At 45.3% G+C, this 27733-nt stretch overlaps 1 protein-coding gene across 5 annotated transcripts in view; it reads left to right on the forward strand.

Moving 5' to 3' along the window:
* FIG4 (FIG4 phosphoinositide 5-phosphatase) overlaps positions 1 to 27733 on the forward strand; it is a 260535-nt gene that overhangs the window by 130540 nt on the left and 102262 nt on the right. For all 5 annotated transcript variants that reach the window (XM_066607721.1, XM_066607713.1, XM_066607706.1 and 2 more), the window contains 2 exons: positions 1041 to 1207; positions 11786 to 11924. In XM_066607721.1, coding sequence (XP_066463818.1) covers positions 1041 to 1207; positions 11786 to 11924 — 306 coding nt within the window. The remainder of the gene's footprint in view (positions 1 to 1040; positions 1208 to 11785; positions 11925 to 27733) is intronic.

The raw sequence follows: 27733 nt of genomic DNA on the forward strand, positions 1-27733 counted from the left end.
CCTTCCAATTTGACTGAAGTGGCAGTTGTTAGCTGAATCTCACATGATCCATTAAATCTCAGTTCCAAACTTTTTTCCGATATGTCCTTTTGAGGACAACCCGGTCACCTGAAAGCAAAACTATGTGACTCCAACTTTGAGTCAGAATCAAGGAAAATACATGTTTATAAGTGACAGTTAACTCCTGATATAAAGCACTCACATGGGAATATTCTTTGGAAACTGGTGCTGATAACATCAAGGTCGCCAGTCTAGATTTCTTGTACCACTTTGGCAAGGCTAAGATATTATGCCTGGAATGCTCTTAGTTAAGGAAAAACCACAAGATTTATGATTAACAGACAGAAGCATTTAAGATGGATACAAGACACAAAATAGTTAGAAAAATACAGTATGTGTATGTATAGAGAAAGCAGGTCGCCAGCAGCACAAATTGTATATCCCTCCAGGGGTTGGGCATAGATTATGCAGTAGCCAAAGAGACAGGTGATTGAATCCTGATCACCAAAAACACATGCAGCAATAAGAAAGACTTCGGCAGCATCCAGGGTGCAAATTGATATCCAAAGTTTTATTCCCCCATCACAGAAAAACAGGCAACGTTTCGGCCAACTTTGCATATCAATTTGCACCCTGGATGCTGCCGAAGTCTTTCTTATTGCAGTATGTGTATGTATATATGTTTGTGTGTGTGTGTGTGTGTGTGTGTGTGTGTGTGTGTGTGTATGTATATTATATATACACACTGTATTCTTCTATTTTGTGTGTTGTATCCATTTTATATGCTTCTATCTGTTATTTCATATATAAAAATATGTGAATGAAGTAATTACATATTGTATAGGAGAAGTAGAAAAAAAAATACCAATGAAGAGCTAAATGAAAATATGTTAGCTGGATGTTTGATATCTTATTGTCTTATCTTCCTTGTTTATCTTTACAGATTTCCATATCTATTTAAGATCATATATGCTATTAAAATTGCTACTAGAAACTACAGTATGCACTTATGAAAACAATGCTTGATTCCTATCTAACAGGCTATTTGAAGAGCTTTATGAGGATCATGGTGACACTCTGTCTTTACAATATGGTGGATCTCAGCTTGTTCATAGGGTGAAAACCTACAGGAAAATTGCTCCATGGACTCAGCATTCCAAAGATATCATGCAGACCCTCTCTAGATACTACAGTAATGCATTTTCAGGTAAACACATGCGCTTTTCTGTACAGATTGAAACCAGACCTCACTTTTTGTTGGAAATCACAGATAGCATTGCAAAAATCTTTCACAGAATGCCTATAAAAAATATTCAGACCCTTAAGAACAAAAGTATAGTGTGATATTTGAAATGTAATTGCATATGTTTGTGCCATTTTTTTGGCACATGAACCTCATTATATCCTTCATCAGACCCACATATTATAAATTACAGTAAGTTATGCGCACCACCACTTCATTCTCCTAGGGGACTCTGGGTTAAGTATTCTTGCGATACCTTAGGACCCAGTGCTCTGATCCTCATCGATCATGCATTTGTAACCTATCCTCTGGATAGATGATAGATGTTTTGGTGGTGTAGCCCCTTTTAGCTGCACATTCTGGCCAACATGTCATAACTAGTGCAGATGGGACAAATTTAACCTTGATTATGATAGCAGGGTGCAGAAAGTCATCTTAGCACATTAAAAAGTTATTGTTCTCTTATCTTAACACAACAAACACATTGTAAAGTAATTTAGAGTGTAAATAAACCATCTTGATAGCACGGCACACCATGATAACACGCAGCATTAAGACTAGAGATGAGCGAGCACCAAAATGCTCGGGTGCTCGTTACTCGGAACGAACTTTACGCGATGCTCGAGGGTTCGTTTCGAATAACGAACCCCATTGAAGTCAATGGGCGACCCGAGCATTTTTGTATTTCGCCGATGCTCGCTAAGGTTTTCATGTGTGAAAATCTGGGCAATTCAAGAAAGTGATGGGAACGACACAGCAACGGATAGGGCAGGCGAGGGGCTACGTGTTGGGCTGCATCTCAAGTTCCCAGGTCCCACTATTAAGCCACAATAGCGGCAAGAGTGGCCCCCCCCCCTCCCAAAAACTTTTACTTCTGAAAAGCCCTCATTAGCATGGCATACCTTTGCTAAGCACCACACTAGCTACAACAAAGCACAATCACTGCCTGGATGACACTCCGCTGCCACTTCTCCTGGGTTACATGCTGACCAACCGCCCCCCCTCCCCCCCACAGCGCACACCAAAGTGTCCCTGCGCAGCCTTCAGCTGCCCTCATGCCACACCACCCTCATGTCTATTTAGAAGTGCGTCTGCCATGAGGAGGAACCGCAGGCACACACTGCAGAGGGGTTGGCACGGCTAGGCAGCGACCCTCTTTAAAAGGGGCGGGGCGATAGCCCACAATGCTGTACAGAAGCAATGAGAAATAGAATCCTGTGCCACCGCCATCAGGAGCTGCACACGTGGGCATAGCAATGGGGAACCTATGTGCCACACACTATTCATTCTGTCAAGGTGTCTGCATGCCCCAGTCAGACTGGTAATATGTACCTTAACAGTAACCGTGTTGGTGGTAATGTGGTGGTGACTGCGGACCTAGTAGCGCGGTTTTATTTTGTTGGTTTTCGGAATGTGGCCAGGATTAAGTGGGCCGTGGCGGGGGGATGGTGGGGGGGCTCTCTTGTAGTGTCGGTAAAGGTGAAATTCTTGGACTGCCACCAGACGAACCAATGCAAAGGCATTTGCCAAGAATGTTTTCCCTGTTGGAGGAGGAGGGGGATGTTTTTGAGGCACTACGTGTCCTCTCCACGTGTCCGTGGTTATATGCACCTTAACAGTAACCGTGTTGCTGGGAAATGGCCTCGCCGCCATCATGTCTTTGGGAAGCCTCTGTTTCCACACCCCAGAGACATACCATTAGCAGCGGTATAGGCAGAGCCCATAATTCGTAACTTTTCAGCCGTAGCATTAGGACAGGCCCCACTAACATATCACTAGCAGCATTATAGCGGGAGCGCAGTCTTCGTTCCATGTCAGCAATAGTAGCACTCAAGACAGGCCCCAGTAACAATTCCGAAGCAGCAGTATAGCGGGAGCGCAGTCTTCGTTCCATGTCAGCAATAGTAGCACTCAAGACAGGCCCCAGTAACAATTCCGAAGCAGCAGTATAGCGGGAGCGCAGTCTTCGTTCCATGTCAGCAATAGTAGCACTCAAGACAGGCCCCAGTAACAATTCTGAAGCAGCAGTATAGTGGGAGCGCAGTCTTAGTTCCATTTCAGTAGCTGCAGTATAGCCAAGGCCCAAGTTACATTTATGTAGCTAAAGTGTAGGCCAACCCCACACACACTTCTGTACCATGAGTGCAGGCGAAGCACATACAAATTGCTATGATTACACTGTAGGTGAGGGCCCCAAAAAATTGGTGTACCAACAGTACTAATGTACCTCAGTAAAAATTGGCCATGCCCAACCAAGATGGCAGGTGAAACCCATTAATCGCTTTGGTTAATGTGGCTTAAGTGGTAACTAGGCCTGGAGGCAGCCCAGTTTAACGAAAAATTGGTTCAAGTTAAAGTTTCAACGCTTTTAAGAGCATTGAAACATATAAAAATTGTTTAGAAAAATTAGATGAGTGAGCCTTGTGGCCCTAAGAAAAATTGCCCGTTCAGCGTGATTACGTGAGGTTTCAGGAGGAGGAGCAGGAGGAGGAGGAGGAATATTAGACACAGATTGATGAAGCAGAAATGTCCCCGTTTTGGATGGTGAGAGAGAACGTAGCTTCCATCCGCGGGTGCAGCCTACGTATTGCTTACGTATCGCTGCTGTCCGCTGGTGGAGAAGAGAAGTCTGGGGAAATCCAGGCTTTGTTCATCTTGATGAGTGTTAGCCTGTCGGCACTGTCGGTTGACAGGCGGGTACGCTTATCTGTGATGATTCCCCCAGCCGCACTAAACACCCTCTCCGACAAGACGCTAGCCGCAGGACAAGCAAGCACCTCCAGGGCATACAGCGCGAGTTCAGGCCACGTGTCCAGCTTCGACACCCAGTAGTTGTAGGGGGCAGAGGCATCACCGAGGATGGTCGTGCGATCGGCTACGTACTCCCTCACCATCCTTTTACAGTGCTCCCGCCGACTCAGCCTTGACTGGGGAGCGGTGACACAGTCTTGCTGGGGAGCCATAAAGCTGGCCAGGCCCTTAAAGACTGTTGCACTGCCTGGGCTGTACATGCTGCTCGATCTACGCACCTCCCCTGCTACCTGGCCCTCGGAACTGCGCCTTCTGCCACTACCGCTGTCGGATGGGAATTTTACCATCAGCTTGTCCGCCAGGGTCCTGTGGTATAGCAACACTCTCGAACCCCTTTCCTCTTCGGGAATGAGAGTGGGAAGGTTCTCCTTATAGCGTGGGTCGAGCAGTGTGTACACCCAGTAATCCGTAGTGGCCAGAATGCGTTGAATGCGAGGGTCACAAGAAAGGCATCCTAACATGAAGTCAGCCATGTGTGCCAGGGTACCTGTACGCAACACATGGCTGTCCGCACTAGGAAGATCACTTTCAGGATCCTCCTCCTCCTCCTCCTCCTCCTCCTCCTCCTCCTCCTCAGGCCATACACGCTGAAATGATGACAGGCAAGCAGCATGGGTACGGTCAGCAGTGGGCCAAGCTGTCTCTTCCCCCTCCTCCTCATCCTCCTCATGCTCCTCCTCCTCCTCCTGAACGCGCTGAGATATAGACAGGAGGGTGCTCTGACTATCCAGCGTCATACTGTCTTCCCCCGGCTCGGTTTCCGAGCGCAAAGCGGCTGCCTTTATGGTTTGCAGGGAAGTTCTCAAGATGCATAGCAGAGGAATGGTGACGCTAATGATTGCAGCATCGCCGCTCACCACCTGGGTAGACTGCTCAAAGTTTCGAAGGACCTGGCAGATGTCTGCCAACCAGGCCCACTCTTCTGAAAAGAATTGAGGAGGCTGACTCCCACTGCGCCGCCCATGTTGGAGTTGGTATTCCACTATAGCTCTACGCTGCTCATAGAGCCTAGCCAACATGTGGAGTGTAGAGTTCCACCGTGTGGGCACGTCGCACAGCAGTCGGTGCACTGGCAGATTAAAGCGATGTTGCAGGGTGCGCAGGGTGGCAGCGTCCGTGTGGGACTTGCGGAAATGTGCGCAGAGCCGGCGCACCTTTACGAGCAGGTCTGACAAGCGTGGGTAGCTTTTCAGAAAGCGCTGAACCACCAAATTAAAGACGTGGGCCAGGCATGGCACGTGCGTGAGGCTGCCGAACTGCAGAGCCGCCACCAGGTTACGGCCGTTGTCACACACGACCATGCCCGGTTGGAGGCTCAGCGGCGCAAGCCAACGGTCGGTCTGCTCTGTCAGACCCTGCAGCAGTTCGTGGGCCGTGTGCCTCCTATCTCCTAAGCTGAGTAGTTTCAGCACGGCCTGCTGACGCTTGCCCACCGCTGTGCTGCCACGCCGCGCGACACCGACTGCTGGCGACGTCCTGCTGCTGCTGACACATCTAGATTGCGAGACAGAGGTTGAGGAGGAGGAGGAGGGTGCTTTAGTGGAAGAAGCATACACCGCCGAACATACCACCACCGAGCTGAGGCCCGCAATTCTGGGGGTGGGTAGGACGTGAGCGGTCCCTGGCTCTGACTCTGTCCCAGCTTCCACTAAATTCACCCAATGTGCCGTCAGGGAGATGTAGTGGCCCTGCCCGCCTGTGCTTGTCCACGTGTCCGTAGTTAAGTGGACCTTGCCACTAACCGCATTGGTGAGGGCGCGTACAATGTTGCGGGAGACGTGGTCGTGCAGGGCTGGGACGGCACATCGGGAAAAGTAGTGGCGACTGGGAACTGAGTAGCTTGGGGCCGCCGCCGCCATCATAGCTTTGAAGGACTCCGTTTCCACAACCCTATACGGCAGCATCTCAAGGCTGATAAATTTGGCTATGTGGACGGTTAACGATTGAGCGTGCGGGTGCGTGGCGGCGTACTTGCGCTTGCGCTCCAACAGTTGCGCTAGCGACGGCTGGACGGTGCGGTGCGAGACATTGCTGGATTGGGCCGAGGACAGCGGAGGTGAGGGTGTGGGTGCAGGCCATGAGACGGTCGTGCCTGTGTCCTGAGAGGGGGGTTGGATCTCAGTGGCAGGTTGGGGCACAGGGGGAGAGGCAGCGGTGCAAACCGGAGGCGGTGAACAGCCTTCGTCCCACCTTGTGGGGTGCTTGGCCATCATATGTCTGCGCATGCTGGTGGTGGTCAGGCTGTTGGTGGTGGCTCCCCGGCTGATCTTGGCGCGACAAAGGTTGCACACCACTGTTCGTCGGTCGTCAGGCGTCTCTGTGAAAAACTGCCAGACCTTAGAGCACCTCGGCCTCTGCAGGGTGGCATGGCGCGAGGGGGCGCTTTGGGAAACACTTGGTGGATTATTCGGTCTGGCCCTGCCTCTACCCCTGGCCACCGCACTGCCTCTTGCAACCTGCCCTGCTGCTGCCCGTGCCTCCCCCTCTGAAGACCTGTCCTGTGTAGGCGTTGTACACCAGGTGGGGTCAGTCACCTCATCGTCCTGCTGCTCTTCCTCCGAATCCTCTGTGCGCTGCTCCCTCGGACTTACTGCCCTTACTACTACCTCACTGCAAGACAACTGTGTCTCATCGTCATCGTCCTCCTCACCCACTGAAAGGTCTTGAGACAGTTGCCGGAAGTCCCCAGCCTCATCCCCCGGACCCCGGAAATTTTCCAATGGTTGGGCATCAGTGACGATAAACTCCTCTGGTGGTAGAGGAACCACAGCTGCCCAATCTGAGCAGGGGCCCGAGAAAAGTTCCTGGGAGTGTTCCCGGTCCTGAGCATGTGTCATTGTAGTGGAGTGAGGAAGCTGGGAGGAAGGAGGAGCAGCAGACAGAGGATTCGGATTTGCAGCAGTGGACGGCGCAGAACTCTGGGTGGATGATAGCTTGCTGGAAGCACTTTCTGCCATCCAGGACAGGACCTGCTCACACTGCTCATTTTCTAATAAAGGTCTCCCGCGTGGACCCATTAATTGGGCGATGAATGTGGGGACGCCAGAAACGTGCCTCTCTCCTAATCGCGCAGCAGTCGGCTGCGACACACCTGGATCAGGAGCTCGGCCTGTGCCCACACCCTCACTTGGCCCTCCGCGTCCTCGGCCGCGTCCACGTCCTCTAGGCCTACCCCTACCCCTCAGCATGCTGTATTACCAGTGATTTGATTTCCCAGGCAGGAAATAAATTGGCGCAAGCCTGCAGGCCAAATATAATTTTTTCCCTGCTTTTTTGCAAAGGGAAGGCCCCACTGCGGATATTCAATGAACAATACGTTTAATTAATAACTGTGGTGTGGCCCTGAAAAAGTGTCACACAACTTTAGTGTAGCAGAGTTATTAACTCTGGCAGAGCAGGTATTTGCCAGTCAGGAAAGACAATGGCGCAAGCCTGCAGTAAACCGTAGCTGGTTGCGTCTGATTTTTGTACGTTCTCCACGCAGCACACACGTACACGGAGACCTTAGGACTGACACAGGCAGGCCAAATATAATTTTTTCCCTGCTTTTTTGCAAAGGGAGGGCCCCACTGCGTATATTCAATGAACAATACGTTTAATTAATAACTGGTGTGGCCCTGAAAAAGTGTCACACAACTTTAGTGTAGCAGAGTTATTAACTCTGGCAGAGCAGGTATTTGCCAGTCAGGAAAGACAATGGCGCAAGCCTGCAGTAAACCGTAGCTGGTTGCGTCTGATTTTTGTACGTTCTCCACGCAGCACACACACGTACACGGAGACCTTAGGACTGACACAGGCAGGCCAAATATAATTTTTTCGCTTTTTTGCAAAGGGAAGGCCCCACTGCGTATATTCAATGAACAATAACTGTGTTGTGGCCCTGCCTACACAATTCTGTCCCTGTAGTATCAATGGAGGGTGCAATGCTCTGCACAGACGATTTTTAGAAGAAAAAAAAAAATGCAGCACAGCTAACAGCAGCCAGCACAGTACTGCACACGGTTAAATTTGGCCCTAGAAAGGACCGTTGAGGTTCTTGAAGGCTACACTCACTCCTAACACTCTCCCTGCCTAAGCACCACTTCTGTCCCTAATGCCGGGTGCAATGCTCTGCACCGCCGATTTTGAGAAAGAAAAAAAAAAGCAACACAGCTAACAGCAGCCTGCACAGTACTCCACACAGTTAAATGTGGCCCTAGAAAGGACCGTTGAGGTTCTTGAAGGCTACACTCACTCCTAACACTCTCCCTGCCTAAGCACCACTTCTGTCCCTAATGCCGGGTGCAATGCTCTGCACTGCCGATTTTGAGAAAAAAAACAAAAAACCACTGCTAGCAGCAGCCTGCACACAGGTAGATGTGGCCCTAAGAAGGGCCGTTGGGGTTCTTGAAGCCTACACTAACTCCTAACGCTCTCCCTACCGCAGCTCCAGCACGATAGTACTTTCCTTCAGCTAAGTCGCAAGGCATGTGTGGCGAGCCGCGGGAGGGGCCGATTTTTATACTCGGGTGACATCAGATCTCCCCAGCCACTCACAGCAGGGGGGTGGTATAGGGCTTGAACGTCACAGGGGGAAGTTGTAATGCCTTCCCTGTCTTTCAATTGGCCAGAAAAGCGCGCTAACGTCTCAGAGAGGAAACTGAAAGTAACCAGAACACCGCGTGGTACTCGTTACGAGTAACGAGCATCCCGAACACCGTAATATTCGCACAAATATCAAGCTCGGACGAGTACGTTCGCTCATCTCTAATTAAGACTCCAGATAAACAGTAACCCATCTATATGCAGATGCAGAAAACAAATAGCACTTGTAACACCAGGGGGCGGCATACTTCAAAGGTAAATTTCTTTGAAATGAGATATCAAGTTTTATTGCTGTCAGTTGCTTAAATAATTAAAATCATCTTTACTACATTAAAAATATATATTTAGTGTTGGCACAACTCCTTTAATGTAATTAAAATCAACATAATCAAAGTGATCTAAAGTTCTAAACTAAATGCATCACAGAAGGGGAAATATAGAAAATTAAAAACAATCACAGAAAATGGCCATATAGTTACTCACTAAGGAGTGCATATAGATGCATCCTCTCACCATGCAGGTAGCTGACTACCAAATGAGGGAGCTAATTACACCTGTGCAGGACACCGATGAGACAGCCACTCACACTGCCTCTTGATATAGAGGGGGGAGGCTGCTTGGCGTATACTCCACACAGTGTGGATACAAAGTGCCAGACCATTCTGCTATATGTAGTTCATCATGCAGACCAGCAACCTATTAATGACGTCATAATAATTTGTCGGGTGGCCCTGCACTTCCATCCGTGAACCACATTGGTACTGCCACCCTGGGCTCCCCCTGGAGTCTTAAAGCCACTATGAAGTCTTTGTATCCACTATGTGTGGGAGTGTACGCCAAGCAGCCACCCCCCTCTATATCAAGAGGCAGTGTGAGTGGCTGTCTCATGGTTGTCCTGCACAGGTGTAATTTGGTTCCTCATTTGGTAGTTAGCTACCTGCATGGTGAGAGGATGCATCTATATGCACTCCTTACTCAGTAAGTAATGACCGTTTTCTGTGATTGTTTTTAAAGTTCTAAACTAAAACTAGAAAATAAATGGCTCATCTGTAAATTTCCCCTCAGCAGGGCATCCTAAAATACTAAGTCACTGTGCAAGGAAGGCTATAGTGAAAGAGACATATGACAACTATTATGGATTTACAGCCTGCTTTGGCTGAAATGGGAGAGACTGTACTTGCAATAGCTGCTACTCAGGCATTCATCCATTTGTAACTTTATATAAGATTGCCAAATGTTTAACAGAAAACACATTTTGGCTATAGGTTCCCAAAAGATATGTTATGTATCCTGGGACTTAGACATTACAGTAAATACATTTGACATGCTTGATTTTAAAGGCTAAAGTGTATTTGTTGCTGGGATTGCTCTGCAAGTCTCTCTCTGACAATGTCATGCTGAGTGACATAGTGCTCAATATGAAAACATTTATCATTGATTTTTCTAATCAACAGCCAACTGACCTCAAAGGAATACTGGGGTAGCAGCTAAGCTGGTTTCAACAATCAGTATTCGCTAACTTTCCAAACTTTATTTTAGTATTCCATATCCTGCAATAATAATTTTACAAACTACATCTAGCAGGAAATTTTGAGTTCACTTTTGTAGTCTTTAATTTGTAGGATAGTCCTCTAGAATGTCTTCAATATGTCTTCACTTGTTGTCTCCATTGAATTATACTTAACCTGTTATTAGAGATGAGCAAGTATACTCGCTAAGGCTAACTACTCGCGGAGGAGAGTGGGGAGGAACGGAGGGGAGATCCCTCTCCCCCCCCCCCCCCCCCACTCCCCCTGCTCACCACCGCAACTCACCTGTCACCCGCGCCGGTAGCCGAATCTTTACAGACGAGCGGGAGGATACTCGGCTAAGGCACTACTCGCTCGAGTAGTTAGCCTTAGCGAGTATACTCGCTCATCTCTACTTGTAATCCTATGATTTAGGTTTATAAAATATATAATAATTGCACCAAATTTATTTTTATTTGATCAGCTTTAGGCCTCCTTCACACGGGTGACAGCAATATTGCCGCAAGAAAATCGCAGTAATATTGCATCAGTGTTCTGTGCGATATCACTGCATTTTCTCGTGGCAATATTGCAATTTTCTGTTGCTACAAAGCCGCGTGACTTTGTAGCACTCTTTCGCCTGGATTTTTGGGGGTGGGTGGGGGTAAATATAAGCCCTACTCCGAAAGCAAGCCCTAGCTGCATTAAAGAGAAAAGAAATACGTCACCTAAGTGGTGCTGTTAGGCTCTGCAGCATGTCTCCTCAGGTCCCTGGCAGACTTGCTCATAGTTTTCCCTCAGCGTTTGGTCAGGAGTTTTCCCTCTGCTCCTGGTCAGGAGTTTGAAAAACCCCGCCTTCAAGAATGGCTGGCTGTGATTGGCTGAGCTGTGCTGCTCAAGAACGAATCAGAGCCAGCACTCAATGAACCAATCACAGCCATTCATTGACAGCTGTGATTGGTTCATCAAGCGCTGGCTTCAATGAAAAAAAAACAAATTTTTTCCTGCTATGTAGCAGGCTACCAAACATTGGTAACGTGAAGCAACCCATCGTAAAGCATGGGCTTCACGTATATGCGATTTGTAGCACTATCGCCCGGCCTAAATGTGGCAAAGGTGAAGGGAAGAGAAAATTTATGGTACATTCACATTTGCAGACACTAGAAAACCACATGTTAATTCAGAAGATTTTCTTTGTGAGATAGCAAGTTTTAGCAAGATGTATTTACATGGGTTTTTTTTCCCCCAATGGCATAATCTTCCCAATATCTTTGACGGGTAAAGACCACAACAATGTCAAACAAATGAGTTTTTTTCACCTATAGATTAGAATACCAAAACACAGACTGATAGTATATGTACAGGAGCTAGAAGTCCAGCAAATAAAGTGAGCACAAAGTAGTCAGAAAAACAAATGACCTCAGGACTTTATGCTGTAACACTAATTAAACTCCGATGTCCAACAGCTTGCTTTTTCATTATAAAGGCAGTATTTTATTGTGATGTTTTTTGTACACTGATTGTGAGCTTCATATGCAGTAATTTATATCACATACAGTATTTGCATACCTAACTTCATTGGTTTATTACACAAACTCCTATCCTTTGCATGATTGTTTTCTTCACTGTTGTCTTCCAGATGCAGACAGGCAAGATGCAATCAATCTTTTCTTGGGTGTTTTTAAGCCAACAGAGGGCAAACCTCACCTCTGGGAGCTCCCCACTGACTTCTACTTGCATCACAAAAATACAATGCAACTCCTCTACTCTAAAAGAAGGTAAATAAGTGTTCTCTCCCTCCGTGACAGTAAATGTAGGATGTGCTCTATTATCTGTTTTAAGATGTTGCCCTTTTTATTTTTAATTTGACAGAAGTCTGACCTATGTGGCTGCCATTGTTTTCAAAAAGAGAGGGCTCCAATCTCCTGTGTTTGGCTGGGCAAGCAATGTACTATAGCTCTCCTTAGTGATGAATAATAGTGGTGTAAACAACCGTTGCTCCCATTTACTTGAGTACACAGATGTATTGCATTAATGTACAGAGTGATTCAAAGGCCAGGGCCAACTGGAATAACTTCTAAATGAAATGAGATACAAGAAAGAAACTTTGTAGAATACTTAGATAGGTGTAGGACAACTTTTTGGCACTTTGTTTGTGCCTGTCGGCCATCTTTACAGTAGCCATCTTGGATTCCACCAAAGGAGCTTCAATCGAAAGTGGGTCATGGGATGCATGATATAAGGGAAGAATTCACTTCAGAAATTGATAGAGGCAGTCACTTTTTTTTCAATATTTGTAACCTTTTTTGGGTTATTGGAGATGTCATGTTGAGTGTTAATAACATTTTTGTTGCGATTGTTCTCAGTAAGAGAAATACATGATCTTATTGAAAGCTTTCAGATCCTCTTAGAATCCTTCCTAAGGCATAATGAAACAGATTTGGATATATATAATGTATACACACAAATGTACACACATGAAAAGGCACAGATCTCTTTACCAGACAAGATGAGCAGAAAAGTAAATACTTGATCCACTGGCAAGGAATGTGACAGTTTTATGATCCCTACATTGGTATTAAGGGGTCACAAGCCTGTGTGTTATCTATCCTTCAGACCTGCAAATAAGGAACATGGAACAGTATCTCTGCAGCACCACCCACTGGATGGCAGCATTCCTTCAAATCAATTTATGATTTTACCAAGCCTTTAAAGCAATGATTGAGAAAACATCCCTTCTAGGTGCCCATTCCCCAGGGAAGAGACAATGCCCTCGGGGACGCCTTCCCCAATGACACCCCTCTCTACCTCCATAAAACCTTTCATATTCTCCACTGATGCAAGAACCCCGCTCCAAGGTTCATTTCACTCTTAATGGTATCAAAAATGGTCATAAATTTATACTCCCAAATTCTTCTGTGATGCTGTGACTTCAAGTTACCTTTCAGTATGATAATACTCATCTGCTCCACGCTGAAAAATGTTTTGCAACAGGTAATTCCGTCTTTCCCTCCCTGATTTTGTGGCAATGAGATCTCATCCTGGCTCTCAGTTTTTGCCCTGTTTCCCCGATATAAAGCCCCCCACATGTTGAAATATGTAGTATGAAAAAGATTAATCACATGCCTTTTCAAGTACCAGAAGATGCTGTTAATAATCCAAGACAGAATTGGGATCATTCGGGTGATTCAGAAGTTGTTCACACACTTGTAATACCTACTGACAGAATTCCAGGCGTCTACTAGAGTCATCCTCACACAACTTCTGTTGCATCTGCAGTTTGTGAGGGTGCCATTTGTATATTTTGAGGATCCTTATCACAGTTAGTTGACTCTTTGTGAAAACAGCTGTCAACACCTGGGCATTGGAAACACTGCTTAGACATCCTGTTTTCTGTTTGCCCTGAAAACTACTAGCTTCCTGACTGTTCTTGCCCTCATGGCTGTCTTCCTGTATTTCCTTAAGTGAAAGCATTGAGCATCTCACGGGAATTTCTGTTACCGACCATTGGGATGATCTCAGTTCTGTCCTGTATTGTTAATGGCATCTTCTGATATCTGAAAATGTCTGCATTTTGGCATTTTCTATACCAACTCTTTCAACATAACAACTTTACACTCAACATCGCATCATTCATTCTGATGAAATTCTGCCCTTAAATCATGTATCTAATTTCTTAGGCTGAATCCAAGATAGATGTGACCAAGATGGCAAATAGGCACCACCATAGTGTCAAAAGGTTTGACTCCACCCATCTCAGTGTTCTACAAAGTTTCCTACTTGTAACCTGGCAGCGTAGTATTTTAAGACTAAAAAAGACTTGTCTCCATCCAGTTCAGATGCCCTCTCCTCCCCCATTCTCCCAATATTGAGCCAGAGGACGGCAAAAAACCCCAATGAGGTAGAAGCCAATTTTCCTAATGTTAGGAAAAATAGCTTCCCGACTCCAAGTCTAGCAATCGAATAATTCTCTGAATCATTCAGGGACTATAGAATTGACTATTACGTAATAGTCTTACACTCAAGAAAGCCTTTCATGCTGCTCTTGAACTCTTTTAGGGAGTTCGATGTTAGCAAGTTCTCAGGCAGAGAGTTCCATAGTCTCACTGCTCTTACAGTAAAGAACCTCCTTCTATGTTGATGTAGAAACTTTCTCTCCTCTAGACGTGGAGGATGTTCCCTTGTTACCGTCACAGTTCTTGGTATAAATAGATCATGGAAGAAATCCCTGTATTGACCCCTTATATATTTCTTCCCCATTTTTTAGATATCTCTTTTAATTCAGAAGATATTCTGGATGGCACTCACTTTTGAATTGTCTTGTACATTAATGCAACACATCTGTGTATTCAATTGAATGCGAGCAATGAAAATTTGTTGAGTAAGCACACTCAGCTGTTTTCAACTGTCATTCATCTCTAAGGAGAGCTCTCATGACGAAAACAGAACAAAAATACCCCAGTAAACCACTGAGGGCAAAAAAAAAGACTATGTGGTCAGCACTGCTTAAATTATCTTGCTTCTAAGCAACTATTGAAAATAACAAGAACACTGACTAAAGGAGGGGTCCCCATGCCAAGAGACCGCTCAAAGATGTAGCATGCCTGTTGGTATGAACATTGGAGACGGACTCTTTAGCAAGCAGGTCTCAAAGGAGCATCAGATGAAGAGTAATGGTCTTAATCCTCCTTTTCTCTTTTTTAAATTTATTTTCAAACAAAAATAAAACAGAAAGGCACAAAACAAAATGCAGCCATAATGACGTTGCGATAATTGACCTTTTGGTGTGGAGTTCAGTCTTATGACGGACTCCACACCATGCAAGTAAGTTAAAGGAGATGTCCCGCGCCGAAACGGGTTTTTTTTTTTTTAACCCCCCCCCCCCCCCCCCCCGTTCGGCGCGAGACAACCCCGATGCAGGGGTTAAAAAAACCACCCGCACAGCGCTTACCTGAATCCCGGCGGTCCGGCGTCTTCATACTCACCTGCTGAAGATGGCCGCCGGGATCCTCCGTCTTCGTGGACCGCAGCTCTTCTGTGCGGTCCACTGCCGATTCCAGCCTCCTGATTGGCTGGAATCGGCACGTGACGGGGCGGAGCTACACGGAGCCGCTCTCTGGCACGAGCGGCTCCATAGAAGACTGCTGAAGACCCGGACTGCGCAAGCGCGGCTAATTTGGCCATCGGAGGCCAAAAATTAGTCGGCACCATGGAGACGAGGACGCTAGCAACGGAGCAGGTAAGTAAAAAACTTTTTATAACTTCTGTATGGCTCATAATTAATGCACAATGTACATTACAAAGTGCATTATTATGGCCATACAGAAGTGTATAGACCCACTTGCTGCCTCGGGACATCTCCTTTAACTCATTTCTGTATTTCCATAGATACAGCTTCACCAGTATCCCCTTCTTTTCTCCATATCTGGAGCGCAGTTACCTCACTATAACACTTAGCAGTTACATAGGCCAGACTGCTGTCAGATTACAAATAAAAAGGACAACCCCTTTAAATGGATGATAGAGCACATCCTGCATTTGCTGTCTTTTCATTTAGAAGATATTCTGAGTGGCCCTGACTATTGAATCGCCCTCTATTGTGCAACATAAGATCAACCTTATTTTTAGCCTCCCGTGGCAGCAACAGGCTGAAAACTTTGTATCACAGGATGACTAGGTGAGTGAGGCAGAATATAAGGTGGCTAACTATAAAACTAAATGGGGTGACATGTCTGCTTTAAGAGTGTAGAAGAAATTACTGCTTACAACTCGTTTAGTATCATTTGTACCGCTGTTTTTTAATGGAATCAGAATATCTGCATGAAAATATATAATATTACATGTGCTTTCTACTCTGTTTTATATTGTGTATGATAAACTAATGTGCAGAAGTGTACATAGAACTCATGGGGCCCAAAAGCAAAACTAAGAATTGGGTGGGCTCCCCATCTGCCTGCAGAAATTATGTGTTTGTGTATTTAAAGTATATGTATATATAGCATATATGTATGTACAGAGGAGTACATAAAACTCAGGGGGACCAATAACAAAGCTTACATCTGCCCCATGCCCCCCCCCCCCAACCCCTCCTTCCCCCCAAAAAAAGTTCTGTATAATATGACACGGCATATCTATAAGAAAATTCTTATAGCATGGTAGGCATAGATACAGCAGCTCAGCTCTCGTAGGCGTGCAAATAATACAGTCACTGAATAATGATAGACTAGATACTAGTTTTACACAGTGATAGTGATTACAGTTCAGTTACCTCAAGTAACAATATTTCTTCTCTCAAACTGCCATAAAATAGTCTTTTAGCCATGACTCGTCCCTGCACACTTAGACAAATAGTACCAGCACCGTCTCTGTGTCCCCACAAAATAATATGTCTACTGTGGTCCCACAAAGTCATGGTGCCCTGACAAAGTGACAATTGCCTGTGCAGTCCCTGAAACTCTGGCCAGTAGCATGACAATCTGGATAACTCACATTACTGCCGACCCATAGCCCTTGTGGCTCCCTGTGGTGCAGAGCCCAATATCGTCCTCAATCTCCTACTCATTACCGTAAAATGCTGGAGAAAAGTAGACGGCGTGACCAGTCTCTGCATTGCAGACTGACGAGTAGTGTGAATTATCAAGATTGGGGGCCCAGCGAGTTGACTCGAATGGCACAGTTCGGCCCTATGTCCTCTGCTCCATGTGCCACATAGCAGCTGTGTAGTCTACTGCCATTGGCAGTATGCCACTGCTAATGTGATATACACTTTGATATCACCGATGTATACATTACCAATAACACTCCGGATGGCAGAAAAAGAGAAAGTAGATATTAAACAGGTATTCCTATCTCAGCTTGACATAGCCGATATGGAAAAACCCAGTCACCTGTTCTGACCACCAGTCAGAAAGAGCGGAGCATTTAAGAGCAGCATTTCTTTTCTTAGATCTCATTCACTTCAGTGACAGCTACAGAAACAGCACTGCTTTAACCCCTTAGTGACAATCCCATTGCCTTTTTACGTCCTGCCTAAGGGGGCTTTAATCCTCAGGGATGTAAAAACATGTATCCCCTGAGGATTAAAGCAACGTGGGCTGTGGACGTGACATCTACATGCTGTCGGTTACCGGAGGTCACAGAATAACAGTGATCATGTAAAGTTAAAAAAAAAGTTAGTTTCATCTTCCCTCATGGATCATATCTGTGAGGGAGATGAAATTACATAACTAAGGTCCCTGGATTTTTCCCACAATGGGATCTTACCCCGGCTACCCCTGTCAGCAAGATGGTGTACGCATACGCAAAAGTCGAGGATTGCCCAAGAAATTTAAAATCTCCCTGGTCTTGGCTACCAAAGGTAGCCGAGAGCCTGGAGGTGTAATGGGGGGCTGTGGTCAAGTGATCGCTGTTATCCAATGAATAATTGCGATCACTTAAAAGTAAAATAAAGTGTTGAAGTTTCATCTTCCCTCAGCGGTGCGATTGGTGAGAGGAGATAACACTTTTACTAGGAGGCCACTGTGTTTGAACCCCAACGCAATTCTCCTGCATAGACCCTACCTGGATTCTGCGCATGCGCCCATCGGCAAAACGCCGGACACATTCGCAGGAGTCGATGAGGGCCCAGGAAATTTTAAATCACTTTGCTTTCGGCTACCAAAGGTGGCTGAGAGCCTGGAGCAGTGACTGGTGGCCTTGTTGAGCAGTCCCCGGTCACGTTATAAAAAGATAGTGATCTACCTTAGGCCGGTCTCATACGACCGGATAGGAATTATGGATTCCGCATGCGTCTGATCCATGGTAATACGCAGACCAATCAAATCAATTGGATTACACAATTCCGCTCACATTAGTGGGTTGGAATTGCGTAATCCACTCACACAAAACAGAACGCCGCAAGTTCTATTTCACCGTGGATATCTGCAGCATAGAGCCCATCGTGCTCCATGGTCGCAGATATAACCACAGCCCATATGCATCTACATTTTGTACGTTCTGCAGTTACCCGCGTCATCGCTAAGCGATGGTGCAGAAAATACAAAAAAAAAAAAAACGGTGTGCTGCCCATGACCGTCTGTTAGTACACAGTTATGCGCAATACATTACGCAGTTGTATGTAGGGCCACGGCCGGGTTCACAGCTGGGATCCGCTGCGGGCCTCCGCAAGTGGATTCCACATATGACCGTGTGAGCCCGGCATTATACAGATCACTAACTGCAATACGTAATTTACAAGAAGCTTCGGGAACACTCGCATTCCTGCAGTTCCAGGAGCAGCTTGTTGAGCGCCTTCTGTTTGACACTGCCGCATCTCAGCAAGCTTATGAAGCCTCCCAGAGCGCCACTTTTTACACCCCATCCCTGCTACTGAGGTCAAGCAATATCCCCCAAAAAAGCATCGGAGTAGGAGGGATACCTGGTTTAATTGCCCCATGTGCCCATCTCAAACAGGCGCCCGTAATAACTCCTATCTTCAGACATACCACACAGTTTACATTATTACTAGAGATGAGCGAACACGTTCGGCTCCGCCCCTTTTTCGCCCGAACACCGAACTTTGCGAACACTTCAGTGTTCGGGCGAAAAAGTTCGGGGGCCGCCGTGGCAGCGCGGGGGGGTGCGGCGGGGAGTGGGGGGGAGAGGGAGAGAGAGAGGGCTCCCCCCTGTTCCCCGCTACTGCCGCCCGCGCCGCCGCGCATCTCCCCGCCCCCCGGCGGCACCCGGACACTTACGCGCGAACACTGCAGTGTTCGGCAAAGCCGGTGTCCGGGTGCGGATGTGTCCGTAACGGACACGTTCGCTCATCCCTAATTATTACCTTTATCTAAGATTTAGGGAACACTAAAAAGGGCACTTGAGGGGTGGGGGGATTGTTTTCAGTTTTTTTTCCGCACAAGTGAGCAATGGGGCCTGGAATTTATTCAGTTGTGCCCTGAAATCCAACGGGTGTTCCCTCCATTATAGGCCTAGCCATGTGTCCAATAAGTAGATTGAGGCCACAATGGGTATGCTTCTGAACACGGGACAAACAGGGGGATGCATTTTGGGGTGAAAGTCTTCATTCATATGTGTGCTGTACAAAAAAAAGTTTTTCATTTTTTTGGTAATTGTGTCAATTTAAAATCATAATTTTTTCCTTTTGTTTTGTTTAGATTCATTCATTAACTGCTCAAAATACGCAGTAGACCCCTAGATGAATTCATTAAGGGGTCTTGTTTTTAAAATTGGGTCATTTGTGGGGATTCTCTTATCATTTTGGCCACTCAAGAGCTCTATCAGTGTGCTGTAGGGCCTAAAATGCCTTAAAGCAAAATTTCTGTTTTAAAAGCCACCAGCAGCTCTTTTCATTTTGGGCCCTGTTGTGCATACAGGCATAAAATTAGGGCGACAATGGGTAGGTTTTAGGATAAACGGTATTATCCATTGTATGGTATAAATCCTCATTTTGATGTGTACTATAGAAAAAAAAACCTGCCTTTAAAATGACATATTTGCAAAAATAGGACATTTTATTTTTTATCCTCTAAATTGCATTAACTCTTGAAAAAAGACTGTGGGGTAAGAATACTTCTGACCCCCCTCAGTGAATACATTAAGGGGTGTAGTTTTTAAAATGGGGTCATTTGTGGGGGGATCTATCATTCTGACACCTATGAGCCTTTGCAATCTTGGCTTGGTGTCGGAAAACAGTGTTCCTCAAAATATTGATAATCAATGTTAAATTTGTACAGCTCCTAAATGGTTAAAAAAACTGAGGTTTTTCATATGTGCTTCTAGAATAAACAAATGGAAATGTATATCTTATCAAAAATGTGTACAGTATGTTTGCAGATATTTGAGATATTGCAATTGAAATGATAATATTTTCTAAATTTTTGCAAATTTGGCACTTTTAACAAACCTGCATGAATTCTATCAGTCTATGTTTACCACCTAAATGAAGTACAATATGTGGCGAAAAAACTGTGTCAGAATCACTTGGATATGCAAAACCATTATGAGTTATTCCATTTCAAAATGGCACGTCAGATTTCCAAAATTTGGCTCAGTCACTGAAGCGTTAAGCACTCGGCGCTCTATGAAAGGCAAGATAGGAATACCTGTTTAAATACTTAGAGATGATGGATAGCGCATGGGTAGGGGGTCACATAACTATGATTTATTATATTGGAGATCTTGGCATTGCTAGTCAGTGGCAGGGTTGCCAACCTGAAGTTTCCATTTTCCTTGTCAATAGTTTTTTACAGGAACATTAAGGCCTCATGTCCATGGGCAAAAGAAGAATTAAAATAAATCCGCAGCGGATTTTAACTCTTCTCCTGCCCGCGGATCCGCACCCCATAGGGATGCATTGACCACCCGCGGGTAGATAAATACCCGCGGATGGTCAATAAAAGTGATTTTAAAAAAATGGAGCATGAAAAAATCTGGACCATGCTCCATTTTCGTGCGGGTCTCCCGCGGGGACGGCTCCTGCGGGCTTCTATTGAAGCCTATGGAAGCCGTCCGGATCCGCAGGAGACAAAAATCGGAATTTACTCGCCCGCTTCGGTTCTTCCCTTCGCCGCGGCGCCATCTTCTCTCCGTCGTGGCTGGATCTTTTTTTCTTCGGGCCGGCGCATGCGCGGGGCACGTCACCGACGTCATCCTGCGCATCCGCCGGGCCGAAGAAAGAAGATCCAGCCGCGACGCAGAGAAGATGAAGCCGCGGCGAAGGGAAGATCCGGAGCGTGCGAGAGGTGAGTTAATTCTTATTTTCAGCCCTCATGTCCGCGGGGCAGGAGGGACCCGCTACGGATTCTCCATGGAGAATCCGTAGCGGGCCTGATTTTCCCCGTGGACATGAGGCCTAAAAAACATAGTGAATGATAAAGATAAGTGATACATGTCTACAGGTCAGATACAGACTCCCTATCGGCATTTACTGTGAGCTGTAATGTAACTCTATTTACAATCATAATAACCTGCTCAAGTACCTCCAGCCTCAAAAAAAATCACAGGCACATCTAATATTTTTCATGGACACTGGAGAAAAGTGCCCTATTTTATGGACTGTTCAGGAATTTCTGGACAGTTTGGAGCCCTGCCCAGTGGGTTGGAAAGGCAGTTCTTGCAACAAATCACGCCTGATACAAGAGCCAGAAATATATTTTGCGTATTTACTGATTTTAAATGTTCTCCACGAATATAATTTTTTTGGAGCAAAGTTTCTTATTTCTGTGATAAACTAACTCTTTTCACTAGACAGTGTTTTTTTGTTCTGAGCTAGATATGTGTTTAATCAGCTGTATCTCAAACTTCCATTCAGGCTTCAGTATCTAGCTTCACATGTCATCTCTTTATTCCACCTCTTCATTTTTTAAGCTTTCAACTACCAGTGATTTTCCAGGTTTTTATTATCATCTCTCTAATCCCTGCGTTTGAAGAGCAATAAATGTTGTTTTGTTTTTTTTTTGTTTTGTGGACATAGAGCTTGTTTTTGCATTGTGTTATTTAATACACCATATAATGTATTGGAAAACTTTTTAAAAATTTTAGGTGGGATGAAATTGAAAAACATGTCTTTTTTTTTGGGGGGGGGTGCTTTTGCAGCATCTATGGTGCAGCAAAAATAATATATGTTTACATAATTCTATGATTTAGTAGTATTGTGTTTTTAGAGTTTTGTAATGTTTTACTACTTTGAAAAAAAAAAACTTTTCTATTAAAAAAGTAAATAAAATACTTTGTCTTGGAGTGAATGCAGAATTCTCGCAGCCGGTTGCACCCCTCGACCCGTGGCTCACCTCCTCCACATGTGCAGAGCAGAGCCGGCAATTGTTTGCCACGCGAGTTTTCACGTGGTCAAGTCATGGCTGTCTGCATAGGATTGCATAAAGCAATGCATTCCTGTGGCTTTTTGACCTGTTTTTATTCAATTTGTATTGGGAGAAGGGAGATGAAGAAACGCTATTCTGGCATTATGCTTTTCTTTTTTTTTATAGTGTCCACCACGATAAATAAGGCAATACTTATGTTGTTTTGTCTTTTTTGAGTGCGGCTATACCAATGATTTGTTTTATTGTTTTGTGGGGAAAGATTGGATTTTTCTTCCAGAAATCTTATGGGACTTGAACTTGTGATTGCCACAGGGCTTAATATTGTTAAATACACGGTATGTGGGAGCCTTCACAAGGTCCAGTGCTACCATAGCAACCATCGGCACCCTGCTATTGCATCATGGGGGACAAATGGTGAGTGTGAGAGGGGTAACATTGCCCACTGTGGCTGAAAGTTTATATCTCGTGGTCAGGACTGACTGTGTATGTAAGCAGCTTAAATCAGCTTACAAACGTGTGTGGTTGGAATGGTTGAGAGTATATTTGCAATAGGTGATACCCAAGAATTCATCCAGCTGTAGCTTTATGGAAAAGGGGCCAATATTGAAAAAAAAAACCAAAAACAAATCTTAGCTAGCTCCAATCGTAGCGATTTGTCATGGGTAAAAGCTATTTCAAACAACTACCACCCAATGGATATGTTGCGGACTCTCCTCTTGAGCCCACTTCAACCACATCCTGCACCCTTTTGGCTTACATATACGTCACAGAGGGGAAAGGGGTTAACGAGAAGTTTAATTATTTTGTCTTTTGTGTGTCAGTTATCCAAAGAAAAAAATACAAATCAACTGATTTAACGGTTAAATAACATCTGCCCACCGTGAGAATTTAATGTGGTGACCCCCGCTCACCTAGGAGTAATATTGACTATTTGTAACTATAAAAGGTAGTACAAACCCCTTTACATCAAATGGTTGCTCTATTGGTTCAAATAGTTTGAACCCTCACCTCTCCTGAGGACTACAGAGCTTGGTCCATTCTTCTCATCAGTTCATCCTTTTTACACAACCTGCAGCAGGAGTTGGAGAAGACTAAACACACATGCCCATGGCCGGGCCGATTCCGCATGCAGAATCCCGTAGCGGAATCAGACCCTGTGCCGGCCGATTCCAATCAGGAGGCTGGAATCGGCACATGTGACGGGGCTGAGCTACGCGATGACGCGTACAAGGGGGCGGAGCCAGAACGCCGCTGCTGCCGAGCCGAAGGGAAAAGACCCATCTGCGCAAGCACGTCTAATCGGGCGATTAGATGCTGAAATTAGATGGCACCATGGCGACGGGGACGCCAGCAACGGAGCAGGTAAGTGAATAACTTCTGTATGGCTCATTTTTAATGCACGATGTATATTACAAAGTGCATTAATATGGCCATACAGAAGTGCTGAACCCCACTTGCTATCGCGGGACAACCCCTTTAAATGTTTCTTTTGAATAGATTAAATGTTACATTAAGGCCTCATATCCACTAGCTAAATGGAATTGCGGATTCCGCAGAGGATTTACGCCGCGGAATTTGCCCATAGGGAATCATTGGCCATCCGCAGTCCATCAAATTGATTTTTGCACCCGCGGATGGCATTTTAAAAGTATTGCGTGTTTCACGCGCCGGAGAAAAAACGCGGCATGCTCCATTCTGCCGCGGATTCCACGCGGATCTGCAACATTGCTATCACATTGATAACAATGTGTGCGGATATCTGCATGCAAAAAAAATACCATTTAAAGCAAATCCGCGCGGAATCCGCCGCGGAAATCCGTGGCAGGTTCTGCACAAATTGTATTTTTCTAGTTGACAGGAGGCCTAAAGGGTGCCTTAAAAAAGTACAACTCATCCTGGACTAAACAAAGTCTCATATGGCTCTGTCGATTGAAAAAATTAAAAACGTATAACTGTTGGAAGGTGGGAACGGAAAAATGGAGTAAAAAAGTTGTTTTGCTTTTCTGTTGTGTCTTTTGTAGCAGTTATATTTAGCCTAAGCCCCATTTACACTAGACGAGTGTCGGGCAAACGATGCCTGACACTCATCCCCGTACTCCTGCACGGGAGCTAGCAGAGCTGACTGGTCACGGAGCGGCCAGCAGGGGGGTGGGGCAGTGCATTGAGATAACACAGCGGACGTTCGCTATTGAACAGCGGCTGTTTAAACTTAAAGGGGTTGTCTCGCGGCAGCAAGTGGGGTTATACACTTCTGTATGGCCATATTAATGCACTTTGTGATATACAACGTGCATTAAATATGAGCCATACAGAAGTTATTCACTTACCTTCCCTGCACTGGCGTCCTCGTCTCCATGGCTCCGTCTAATTTCAGCGTCTAATCGCCCGATTAGACGCGCTTGCGCAGAAGGGTCTTCTCCCTTCTGCTCAGTCCGGGCACGAGCGACGTTCTGCCTCCGACCCCTTCTACGCGTCATCGCGTAGCTCCGCCCCGTCACGTGTGCCGATTCCAGCCAATCAGGAGGCTGGAATCGGCAATGGAACGCACAGAGCCCATGGTGCACCATGGGAGAAAACCGCATTGCATCCCTGGGAAAGGAACGGCGGCCATCTTGGGAGAAGAATTTTATAAGTTCATCTTTCATCACATCGGTGAGTAGCAAGCGGTTTAAAACCCGCTTTAAAATGCTATTTTATGCCGGGGGGGGGGGGGGGGTGACAGGGAGAATGGGCTAATGTAAAATTTTGATGTTTGCCTCGAGACAACCCCTTTAACGATGAGCTTCATCGCTCATCTTTCATGCTAACAAAGCAGGGACAAATTTTTTTAAGATTGTTTGTACCTGCAAATCCTGTCTTGTCATAGAAGTGACGAGAACAAAAAATGGCACTCTAAATGCCCAGCATGCCTATAGTATAAAATGTTAGGGAGCATTGGATTTTTTTTCTATTTCATGGGTATTCACAGAAAAAGGGATATACAAATTTATTTGGCTAACATAATTTGCCAAAGTATATTTGTAAGTTGACACGCATCCTATTTGCATTAGAGACAGAACAGATTGCCTATGTTTAATCCATGCAACAATAGGAAACTGCATTAAATAGCAATGATTTATTACTTGACACACACAGTAGACATTTCATGGAATAGGATTACTCTAGAGAATATGTACTAGAATCAAGGTCTTCTCAACCTCCTCAGCAAGAAGCAATTAAATATGAAGTCAAGTTGACTGATTTGATATCATTTGGGACCGTTGCACTTTGCATCCAACATTTTTAAAATACAAATATTGTAATGAAATGTTTTTTCCTCTCTCTAGGGTTATCATGGGTAATAATAAAGTACTTTAGTTTGCTAACCTGACAGATTAATATATATTCACTAGAATAGGACACGTTCTTTAAATAGAAGTAGATGAGATGCTTGTGCAGTACAATCACTTTAACTGCTACTCATTAAAAGGGACCCTCTTTTTTAAATGTACTTACCTGTTAGACCATTTATACCATACCTAGCCTGATTTTAAAGGAAATGAAAATGATTTTAAATCATATATATATATATATATATATATATATATATATATATATATATATATATATATATAAATAATAGGGTGCATGCATGTATGTACCACCATAATTCGTGAACGCCTGGAGCAATTTCAAACAAACTTGGTACGTACAGTGTTTCCCCGAAAATAGGACCTACCCTAATAATAATACCTACTCCAGTTTTTGGGGGAGGCTTGAAATATAAGGACTCCCTCAAGAACAAGACCTAGCTAAACTGCATTAAAAAAAAACCTATACTCACCTGGTCCACGGCGTCCCGTTGCCTCACGCGGATCTCCAGCGGCGTCCTACCCATCTAACAGCTGAGCTGCTTCCTGGTGACAGGGCTTTGAATTCCCCGCCTCCAGAAAAGGCTAATCAAGGCCCAGCCAATCACAACCCGCGCTCGATGAGCCAATCACAGCCATTCACTGATGTCATGGGAGAATTATGCAAACAGCACTACTCCGTTATATCAGTAAGGTGGGACTGTAATTTAAGTGCCAGCCACAGAAGGAGCCTGGACCCCACGACTCCACAATAGCACTGCAAGAAAGTAAATCCGTGGCAGCAGACGGTGATGCAGTTTCAAACAAACGTCTTTATTCCTCCACAGTGCTGTGGAGGAATAAAGACGTTTGTTTGAAACTGCATCACCGTCTGCTGCCGCGGATTTACTTTCTTGCAGTGATGTCATGGGGAGGGAGGAGGGAATGTCCGAATTGCTTGAGCAGAGGGTTCTTATTTCACAGTCTTATCTAAAACACAGACGACCTCCTGCTCATCATACACCAATCTATTACACAGACTACCTCCTCCTCCTCAAATACTAATATTACACAAACAACGACCTCCTCCTCCTCAAATACTAATGTTACACAGACGACCTCCTCCTCTTCAAATACTAATATGACACAGACGACCTCCTGCTCATGCAGTAAGACTTTAAATCAGTGTACACACAGACACACACATATATATACACACACATTTAAATTCTTTCCGTGTCTAAAAATGAAATACTCGGGCAACACAGGTAATAGGCTAGTATTGTATATAATTAATGTTGTTGCTTTTGTTTTCATTTGTTGTTTGGGGAAGCTGCATGTGTACATGTTGCTCAGACAGCTCCCAGGGTATTTAATTCTATATAGTATGCGTACTGCTAAATGTATATTCTAATGCAGAGCTGGCTCCAGGTTTTTGTGGATTGTTGGGCTATAGAATCTCTGTGGGCTCATTGCAGTATGTCACAACACACACAGCAGTAAAACTGTAATGCCTCGGTCAGACGGGCGTTTTTTCACGCGATATGCGCATGCGATCTGCACATATATAGAACCATTGCTTCGCAATGGGATCGGTCACATGGCCGCTTTTTATGCGGATGTCCGATAAATTATAGGACATGAGGAATCGCAGCAGCGCCGACCCCATTGAGAACATATACTACAAAGATCATTCTCCTCTGCCACAGCTGTAACAGCTGTGGCAGAGAAGAACGATGTTCGCCCATTGAATTCAGTGGATTGAAAGCAATGGGCTGCCGGCGAGCGCGGGATGAATTTTCGGGAAGGGCTTAAAAATATAAGCCCTTCCCTGAAAATCATCCTAAAATGTGTAAAAATAAAAAAAAAAAAATATATACTCACCTTGTCCCTGCAGCCGGAATTCAGCCGCGGCCGGCCGGCAGTTCTCCTGAACGGCTCTGTGTAGTATTCAGCAGGCGGGGATTTAAAATCCCCGGCTGCTGAATGGGCTGCCTCTGATTGGTCACAGCCCTCACCAATCAGAGGCAGCTCTCACTCACCCATTCATGAATGGGTGAGTGAGTGCTGCCTCTGATTGGCTCAGCGCAAGGACCAATCAGGGGCAGCTCTCAGCTATTGAATGACATATATTTTTAAGCCCTTCCCGAAAATTCATCCCACGCTCGCCAGCAGCCCATTGCTTTCAATGGAGCCGGCTGTATTGCTGGCTCCGTTGAATTCAATGGGCGAACATCGTTCTTCTCTGCCACAGCTGTGGCAGAGGAGAATGATCTTTGTAGTGTATGTTCTCAATGGGGTCGGCGCTGCTGCTGCCAGCCCCATTGAGCGCATATTTAGAGCACAAGGAATCGCAGATAGGCGTGATCTGTGATTCCTCGTGTCTGGCCCGTTTCACCGAAAACGCTGCTAGCTGCAGATTTTTCGGCGAATCGTCGG

This window comes from Eleutherodactylus coqui, chromosome 1 (genome assembly GCF_035609145.1).
Source record: "Eleutherodactylus coqui strain aEleCoq1 chromosome 1, aEleCoq1.hap1, whole genome shotgun sequence".
NCBI lineage: Eukaryota > Metazoa > Chordata > Amphibia > Anura > Eleutherodactylidae > Eleutherodactylus > Eleutherodactylus coqui.